Here is a 10,159-nt window from a genome sequence, read left to right as displayed (position 1 = left end):
ACTAAGTGTCTTATTTGAAGGAGAGGGTTCTCCTTCAAACAAGATGGGTTGTCTCAGAGACACAATCACTAGAAGTCTTATTACATGACTGATTGTCACATAAGCACATAATGTTCAAAATGCCCAATATTGCACATATGATGTTGTCTTCTACTTTCTCATCCAAACAAAACAGTTCCCCTTCTCACAGTCCCTTGCTGTGTGAAAGGCACTGCCTTCTGCCTAGAAACTTAAGTATCTCCCTCAACTTCTCCTTACACCCCACATCTAATCAGTCTCTACATTCATACATATTCCTCCACTCAGTCTCTCCTTTCCACTGCTCCTGCAGTTCAGACTCACTGTCACTCCCTTTAATGATACAAATCACTTGACCAGTCTCCAGATTGACTCTTCCTGGCTTCCAGTGTTGTTCTGACTCCAACCCATTCCTCACCCTTTTGTCTCGTTGAATTTTCTAAAATAAAATTTAATGTCATTCTTTCCTAGAACTCTTTAGTTACAAAATAAAATCCTGACTCCTCAGCCTATCTTAGATCTTGCCCCTACCCACTTTTCCAGATTAGTCTTCAGTTCCTCCCCTCAAGTCAGCAATAGTTAACCATATTAAGCTCCACCCACACCACTCATCATGGTGCCTATAAGCCAGCCTACTTTGCCTCTGGCCTGAGATCACCTTCCTCACCTTGTCCTCTTATTCAAGACTCAGTGGGAATTTCATACTGGCCATGATGGGTTCCTTGATTCCTTCCACTGTGGTGCTGTGGTACCAGTCCGTACTACAGTGTGGCTCTGAGAGCAGTGAATTTGTTTACATGTTTGCCTCCCGCACAAAATGTAGCTCCTAAGATTGAATTTTGTATACCCACTGCCTACATTAGTCCTAGAGCACAGTAGGATTTAATAGGCATCCTTTAAATGCTTTTTGAATACATTTGATAGAAGGATTTAATGCACAAGGGGGCTGCAGAACAGTTGAAAAAGATGAACTCCAAAGTCCTTTCCAGCTCTCGGATTTTCTTTAGAGGATAGCAGTCAGTTGCACGGTCTTGAATACTCTGGAATACCACATATACTTATGACTCTCATACACAACTTCCAGGAACTCCTCAAACGGAACTTTAGACTAAAATGTCCACCTGCCTGTTAATGTAACTTCACATACTAGCTGTGTGGGCATTTCAAATTCAGTGTCCAATTAACTCACTTGCCCACATAACCTGATCCACCTTTTTCAGTTTTTCTATTTGTTAATGACACCAACCTCTCTTTTAGGGGACTATGCTAAAAACATCCAGGATGGCACTTTTCTCCTAAAAGCAGTCACCACCTAGTCCTGAGGATCTCCCTTTCCCAAGGACCAGTTTTTTTTTGTCACTCCAGTCCTTTACAGTCTCAACCTAATTACTTGTGACTCTAGCGTTTTATTCTGATCTCCATGATATATTTCCAACTCTGTCCTAACAGTAGATCCTGGAAAATTTCTGTATTATTGCTGCAAATCCCACAACTCTCAGCATAGGGTTGTAAGTAGATGGCAGGTGTTCAACAACACTTGGTGGAATAGCTGGATGAATGTCAGCATGTCAAGTTTAAATTGCTTTGGGGGCATGGATCTTGTTAAGTGCTTTTTTTAGTTCACCACCAATACGGTAAATAGAGTAAGAAGTATAGGAAACAGGAAATACATATTTTAAAATTTTTATGTGTTATTATAACTCGGAGTTGCTGCAATTGGCTGTACTTTTAAAAACACGCTCTGCTATTTTTGTACAAAGAAGGTCCCTTAGACTCAGCTCCCCGTTAAAACCACCCAGGATCCAGGCTTCCCACCCTTTCCAGGGGCCTGATGTGGGGCGGGGAGGAGCAGGGAGCAAGCCGGGCCCCAGCAGCGAGAGCGGGATGGGAGAAGTCCCGGAAGTCAGGGACCCGAGCTAGCGGCCGCCTCAGAAGATCAGCACGGGCTGTGGTCCCGACAATAACAGGCGCGGGAGCCGGGCGGGGGTTGCTGGAGGCCCGGGCAAGGGGGCGGACCGGGATTGGGGAAGGCGGGTGGGGCGCTTCTCAAGGCCGCAGGGCATTGGAGGAGAGCGAGAAGGGGCGGTGAACTAGAGGGGTGGGCCGAAGAGGGTGAGGGTGTTGATTGGGTGGCGCGTTGGGAGACGGACGGGAACCGACCGAGGATTGGTTGTGGCTGGCCTAGGGGGCGTGGTCATCGCGCGCGAGAGGGAGCGCGAGGGAGCGGGCTGCCGGCCTGCCCGCCAGCGAGTCGGAGCCCGGGGTGTGCGCCGCGAGCCGCGGTTGGGTGAGGAACGCGGCGCGGGAGCGCGTCCCCCAGCGCCGCCACAGCCGCTCTCCACAGCTCGAGCACTCCGCGTCCTATCCTCCCCTCCCTCGCGCACCGGACTGGAGCTTGGGGCGGGGAGCGGAGGGAAGGATCGAAACAGGAGGCGAAGAGTGAGGGGTGGAGGGGGTCCCGGCGCGGGGCGTAGCGCGCCCAGCTTCTCGCTCTCCCGCCGCAGCCTCCGCCTCCTCGCCCGGTGCCTCGGCCCCGGGGCGCCCGCACTATGCAGGCGGACTGCCGGCCGCCGCGATGGCGAGCTGGGGGGTGGTGAGGGCTGGGCGCAGCCCTCCCCGTTCCCGAGTCCGGGCCGCGGCAGCCGCCCCCGCCCCGGCCGCGCTCCCCCTCTCCTGCTCCTGCCTACTCCCTCCCGGCTCAAACGCCTCCTCGTCCTTCCCCATGCCTGTGTGCCTCCTGCTCTTACTCATCCTGATCCTGCTGCTCGAGGACGCCGGAGCCCAGCAAGGTGAGTGGTTCCCTGGGGGAGAGTGGCGCGCGGGGCGGCGGGGGTGCGGGGTCTCTGGGCCCGCAGCCGAAGCCGCAGACACGCCTGGGGGCCAGGGGGGTGCGGTGCGCTTCGTTGCGTGGCCGGACCTGGCCCAGCACTTCGTGGGGTGAGTTGCAAAGGTGGACCCTGCCTGTGTCTCCTAGGTTGGCGCGGCTTTACTTTTTGGCAGGGCCATTAATTTTTCTGAGAAGAGGCGATTGAGACCCTTTCTGGTTGTGGATTCTTCTTCTGGGGCAAATTCTCGGGAGGAAAAAGAAGTTTTTGAGATGTGACCTCAATGGAAAGATGGATGGAGTAGAACGGCAAGGGAATTAAATAGCATATTAAATCTATGAAAGGCAAGTGGCGGTAATTCTCATCTTTTGTGAAAGTGCCCAGGTTCAAGACCGAATGGAATTGATTCTGGTTATATCTGAGTATTGGATTCGGGACGTGTCCTTTACAAACCCTGCCTATTCAGGATGGTGGTCGAGATTGCCTGGGTCGGACGCTGGGCCTGACCCTATGCAACGTGTTGTGTTGCCCAAAAGGAGCGTTCCACATGGAAAGGGTAAGCCCTTCCAGAAGGCGACAAAACTTTTTTTCCATCTGCCATCCTTGAAAAACCTATTCCAGAGCGACTAAAACTATGGAATAATCATCGTAACGGGAAGAGAGTGCATGCTGATAACCCAACCCGCCACCCCAACCCCCGGCCTTTAGAACTGTTTTCAGGCAGCGAACTACAATTTTTGAATCGGTTTGACATCAGTTATTGAACATAATTTTTTATTGCATTTCCCATTTTATTGCAGTGAGGATAGGGTTAGATTGTTGGTTACTTTTTGCTGGGGAGGTTTTTTTTTATAAAGTTCATCTCCACGTTTAAGTCCAGCTTCATGCTGCTGTCATGGTGTTCAGTAAAGTATGGAATCACGGCTATAAGCTTGTCATTATGAAAATGCTGATACTTTGACAGGGATGTGGAAATAGAATTTCTCTACCTTTAAGGAAAAAATGTATTTGGGGAACTGACCTCTTAGATGGAGGGAGGCATATTTCTACACGGTGTAACTGAAAATTTAAATGCTTAACATTCATGTTTCAGTTAGATTGCCTTAAATGAATTCTTGAACATCAGCACTTAATTAATTAGAATGTGAAATTCTTCCTTTCACTGAAGTTTTAGAGCCTATACTTATTTTTTCCTCTTGGTAGAGAAAAAAACAGGGTTATACATAGCTAACGTCTATTGGAACCAGTACTAAGTGGTTTATGTGTATTAACTCATTTAATCCCCACCACAAACATCTGATAGGTTTTATTATCCCATTTCAAACAAGGAAACTGAGACACAAAAAATAAGGTACCTTGATACGAAAGGAATATATGAAACTGTGCAAGCAGAATACTCTATTTCTGGATATTGCTTATTTCCAGATCCAAAAGTGTTTTTATCATGTTTTGAAAAAAATCTTTGAACATAGGATCAGAAATGAAACAATTGCCTTATTTTTAGAATTTCTCAAACCTCATCTAATTAAACATGCAATATTACCTTATTTTTTTAAGGTTTAATTTTTTTTACAGTGCATTTTAACAAATATATGGTTCTCCACAATGGCATCTTATGTAAACATCAATATGAATTAACATAAATAAAAATTATTCTAGTAATTAAAAAGACCTGATTTCTAATTGTTCTGGGTTGATTGGGTAAATTTTGTTAGGTTATTTAATTTCTTTGTTCCTTAGTTTTCTGCATCAGTGATAGGAGAATACCTATTTCATAGCTTAATGGAAATGAAATAATAGTACACAGGACTTTTGCAAAGGGGAAGGCATAATACAGCTATAAATGATAAACATTGTTAAACTGGAGCCTCCTGAACTGATAATGTAAGGGCCAGTTAGGTATACTTCACCTGAAAACTCAGGAATTGTGTGGGATTTGAATTCCCTACTTTTTAAAAATCACATTTCTTACCCAAAGGACCTGATGTGGAATTGCTGTAGAGCCTTACGAGTCTAATGGATGTGCTTTAGGGTCCACTGGTGTTCCCTTATGTACCCAGTCTAATTTCAACATGTGAAACAGTGCTTTAAAATGCCTACAGAATCTTTAATAATGGGTATGTCCACATGTTTCATGTTAAGTTACAAGCTGGAGTTTGCACTCTATTTTTAAGAAATCCTAGGAAGAAGACTGAAAGTAAAATAACTTAAAGTGATAAATTGTCTTTTGGTGGTTGAGTTGTGAGTAATTCTTTATGCGCTTCCAAATTTTTTGCAATTTACATAAAGTCCAAATAAAAAATAAGCTGTGAAAAAAATGTGTGCTACATAGATTTTTTTTTTCCCCTCAACTAGTTTAGGTAGAAAAACATTTAATGTGTATATGGAGGAGGAACTGTGCTTCAGGATTTTTTTTCTTAAAAGACATCACTTTGAAGTAACAGTGGTATTGCCCTCATTCCAATTCATGCCTTATGTAGCGATTCCTCAGCAGATTTTCTGCTGACAGGATGATTTTTCTTTGTATTTAACTCAGAATAAAATTTATTATTGGTTTGAAAACTTGACAACCTCTCACAGCAAAGATGTATTTTAACCAACTTACTTTATTAATGTATTTATTAATATACCATTTATTCACATCAATTTTACTATTATGGTATTTTAGATATGGCTTATGTTTGTGTATTTTTTAGTTCTAAGCTTGATAGAAAATTCATCTTCAAAATCATTTTTAATTGAAAACATATTTTTCTGTAAAATGTATGTCTTCCTAAAAAACTTAAATTAGTAAAACATGCTGATTGCGTATTTGCTATAGTAATAAACTTAATAGGAAATTGAGAGTATATGATGAGTGAATTTATGTCTCCGTTTTACATTATGACTAGGATTTTGCGTTATTTCATCTCAGGAGCTCAGCTTCCTCATTAGTGTCATGGTGGGCTCACCTATCTTCTGGGTTAGAATATTATTTGAATGTGGTCAAATATCAGGGAATTGATTTAAAAAATCCATTAAGACTGACAAGGCTATTTGAAGTAATGTGTGAAAGAAAATTGTTTTCTCTCAAGTAATGACTGTGTTTACTGGTGATGCAGGGAAATAGCTTTTGAAAAATATTTGTGAATTGAAGAACAATCTCCTTCTGCAAAGAACCTTTATGGTTATTTCTGATAGTGACATCAGGTTAATTTAGAATTTTCTGTTGTCTTTTCTTGGTTTGATAAAACATTAGGGCTCTTATATGTAGTTTTGTTCAGAGGCAAAAATCAGAGCATCCTTTTTCCTTTGTATTTCTGATTGATTTTGCACAATGGAAATTAGAAATATAGCACATATTTCACATGTAGTAATCAGATTTAAAATCCACATTTCTGAAACTTGTAAATGAAAAATCAATTGTAAAATTTAGGTTAATGATTTTTAGGTAGATTTTCCAATGTTAGAAGCAAAGAGGAAACATTTTTTCTAGAGATAGTTAATAATTCTATTTGACCATTTGAGCTTCATTCTAGATGACCAACATAAAAAAATTTTTTAAAATAGTGAAGTTGGTGTGATAGTATTAGTATTAAAGTTAAAGTGATGAATGAATTAATTCCTAAAAGAAATAATCAGACTATAGTATGATGAGGAAAGACTAGATTTACATAGAGGTAGATTTAAAATTTAGGACTACGCTTTACAAAATGAACCTGGGATGTGAAAGTTCAGGTGGTCTTATCATGCAGATAGTTTCTATTTCTACTTCTTGATTAGTTGGAAGGATGTGGAATGACATAAAATTATAAGGGTTAGAGAGAACTTCATAGTGATATTTGCTAATTGTGATTGTTGAAATATGAAGTGAGAAAACTTGGCAATTTTTCTTGAGTGGCTCATGGATTCACTTTATAACAATATTATGGCTTTAACACTTTATTTGTTTTAAAAATACTGTACAGATAACAATTACCGTTATGCAAAACCAAAAACTTAACTGATAATTATCCACAGTTCTACCCCTTAATCTATCAATTTGTAATTATGTTTCATATATAATACCTACATTATCTTACATGGTTGTAATTTTAGTGTGGTGTTATGTTCTGTCGGCATATTATACTAAAATTGATTTGCAGCCAAATTTAGCACACATAAGCATACTTACAAAATTGAGTAGGGCAAAAATTTCAAAATGTAAAAATTCATGACAAGACATTATATGTAAAGTAATTGCTATATATTGTTCACTGCTATTACATTATTTTCTTTATTCCATTTGATTAAATTATTCACTCAGTGTAGGATCTTTCAGAAAGTTACTTCAGTTCATAATATAAACTTATAAACATCCACAATACAAATTTATAGATCCTTATGTGGATTAAATCAATCCATGAGGACAGAATATACAGATATTCAAATACACTAGTTAGTATGTAGTGAATGCCATTGTCCATGGAAGCAGATGGCATGATGGGGTGATCTTAAAAGGCTGCTGAAACATCACCTGCTTGATCAAGCTGTACCCTCTCTAGAAGGTATGTGGTTGGAAAAGCCCCCTTTATCAGGTACTTGAATGACAGGGAAGAACCAAGGTGCAAGCTTCCTTGACTGCTTTCTGAGAAGAGTGGGCCCAGAGTTCATTGCAAGCCTTTGGTTGAGCAGGATACATGCAGGTTTGCAGGCAAAACTGCACTGCTTGGGATCAAAGAGAAGATGCTAGTACTCTACCATTTTCTCATGAAGAACTGTCAGCATAAGGAAGTACTAACTCTGGGCCCCAGGCACGTGTACACAGATGCCAGTATAGTCCTGAGACTTTCAGAGAAGACATGATCATTGTCTTCAGAGAACCTACGATCTGGTTGGGGAAATATCTTCCAAGTTGGAATGTATATAAAAATAACTAAGAAAGGTTGCACAGTACTGTGGGTTTGTAAGGGAGGGGAAGCTCACAATGCCTGGGGAAGAAGGAGACGCCTTGCTGATAAGTGGTTTTAAACAAGTGAGCTTCAAAGTATTGGCAGGTTTCTAGTCCACATGAATGGCAGGCATTTGAGGAGTAAAGATCACAGCATCAGAACAGCAAGGAGTCAGGAAAGTATGGGCATCTAAAATCTGTCCTGTTGCAGTAAGTAGCAAGCCTTTCAGCCTCTTGTCCTGGTCCACTGTTTCCCCCTTGAGCCCCATACCCTCCACCTCTGCCTAATAATTGGGCTAATGCTTATTGCTTGTTACTGTGGGCCGTGGCCCTACATGCTGGGTACTGTCCTCTTGGAGTGTGCTAATACTTACATAGTATGGCCACTTTATCATCTATCAGATAAAATCCAAACTCCTTCACATATTTTATATGTAATTTTCTTCACAGTCTGGTCCTTTCCTTCCCTTCCCTTATGACTTAATCTCATGCCAGCATCTCTCACCCTATATAGTTCAGGTATAAGACTGAGTTATTTTTTATGCCTCTAATATAGAACTTCATCCTATTTGGCCTTGTTCCCTATACTGATCTCTTTATATATGCCATTTTCTCTACTTGGAGAGGAAGAGCCCTTACATTCTTCGCTGCTTAGCAAACTCCTTAACATTCTTCAAAACCTTCCTTGGGTATTATTCCCTCTGAAGAGTTCTCTATCACCAAACACTCATCTCCATATAGTACTTTCTAGTTATTTCTGTTCTTTCATTAATCACACTGTGTATTAAATATTCCTGGCAAGAAGTTTTATCCATTTTCTTATTTCTGATACTTAGTATGATGTTGTTCAAAAATGTGTGAATTAAGAACCCCTTTCTGGAGTGAATCTTCTACCCCAAGCACATTATTTGTTGTTAGGCTCTAGGCACCTGCATGCCCTTCACACTGTTGCCCTTTATCTAACCTCCACCGTTAGCCTGGGCTTCTCAGTGCCATGGAAACAGAGCCATCTCTGGAACATTACTACCTACTTGCTCTGGGCCTCACCTGCTGCCCAGCCATCCTTTCCAGGATGTAGACCCCTTTGCTTGCTTGATAAGAGGAGTCTTCAACTGGAACTCTGAACATGGCCATGGCTAATTCTTAGAAAATACCATGCCTACCCTCTCAGGTTTGCTTTAAGAGTTTTGATAACCTAAATCAATGTCAGAAAGTTGGGTGCACTCTTTTACCCTCCCTTTCAAACTCTGATTTGAATAACCACCTCCAGCATTATAAAAGTCCCACTAATTTTGGTTCTAATAGATGCCTGCCTCCTTTTTCTTTACCAATTCCCAGAGAACGTTCCGGTAGCTTTGGTAATCTGGTGTCATAAGAAAGTTATGAGAAACAAGGGCTGGAAAGGTCAGATTAGGAACAAGATCATGGAGGACTTTCCATTGAGGGGCAGACTAAGGAGTTTGTACCTGAGGTATCAGCAGTGGCCAATCCTCATGTGCCTCTGCTTTCACCCAGTGCGTTTGTCCCATTCTAGGTTCCCTTGTCTCAGCCCAGGCTCCCAGATCCATCATCTCATTGATGCTCTTCCCCTTGTCTTTGACAGATCCCAAACTTGGCCCATGTACCAGTCCCCACAGTCTGCTTTCTCTGGTTCTGGATAGCTCAGGCATACTGGAGAAGGTTGTGTGGTCATTGTGACTACATCCACCATGGATGAGGACTGATCGAGCCTCAAATGGGACGACTGCTCAGCAGCAGCATTGTGACCACCCCACTGTAGAGCTGACTGTGCTCCTCATCCGTACACAGTATTACTTTGCCTCCTGCCTCACCTCTCCTTAGTGAAACCATCTCCTCTTTGTCCAGAACACTGCTTCATCAGGGAATATAAGTTGTGTGTTAGTATAATTTAAACTCTGTGATGCTTCTTACTCTGTACCTAGAAACATGCTCAAAACACCACTGGCTGTGTCATCTTTTCAACTGTTTGCTTCACAGGTACTCTGCTTTTCAAAGACAAATTCCAGTTGTCTTAGTGTCTGCATACAGCAGGTATTTACCAAATGAAGATTTCCTTGCAGTCTACCTTCTGCTCTACTGAAACTGTCATTTAAAATCAGATTTTTTTTCACTCTGGTTTCTGTTAACTCTGAAAACCCTGAGAGCTTTATTTGTCTGTCTTCTCTGTTTTTTTTTTCACCTGGGTGGACTTTGGAAGCATGGAGACCTTGGTGTCAGACATACCTGTATTTAAATACTAGGCATATCAACTGTGAGATCCATTTATAACTCCCAATGTTTGTAAGTATATTACCTCTCTTTCTAGCATGTATGAAGGCTGAGATAAAATCTGTTGGGTAAATTTTTGTTTAATGAGTGAATCAATATGTAAATGAAATTTTGTTTT

The 10,159-nt window shown here is 41.6% G+C and overlaps 1 protein-coding gene across 2 annotated transcripts in view; it reads left to right on the top strand.

The window, feature by feature from the left end:
* The first annotated feature begins 2,223 nt into the window (after positions 1–2,223).
* DCBLD2 (discoidin, CUB and LCCL domain containing 2) overlaps positions 2,224–10,159 on the top strand; it is an 81,865-nt gene continuing 73,929 nt past the window's right edge. For both annotated transcript variants that reach the window (XM_036916541.2, XM_036916540.2), the window contains exon 1: positions 2,224–2,807. In XM_036916541.2, the coding sequence (XP_036772436.2) occupies positions 2,594–2,807 (214 nt within the window). In that variant the 5' untranslated portion in view covers positions 2,224–2,593. The remainder of the gene's footprint in view (positions 2,808–10,159) is intronic.

This window comes from Manis pentadactyla, chromosome 1, assembly GCF_030020395.1.
Source record: "Manis pentadactyla isolate mManPen7 chromosome 1, mManPen7.hap1, whole genome shotgun sequence".
In the NCBI taxonomy this organism is placed as follows: domain Eukaryota; kingdom Metazoa; phylum Chordata; class Mammalia; order Pholidota; family Manidae; genus Manis; species Manis pentadactyla.
The sequence above is the reverse complement of the archived record's forward strand: the minus strand, read 5'-3'. Positions and strand labels throughout refer to the sequence as shown.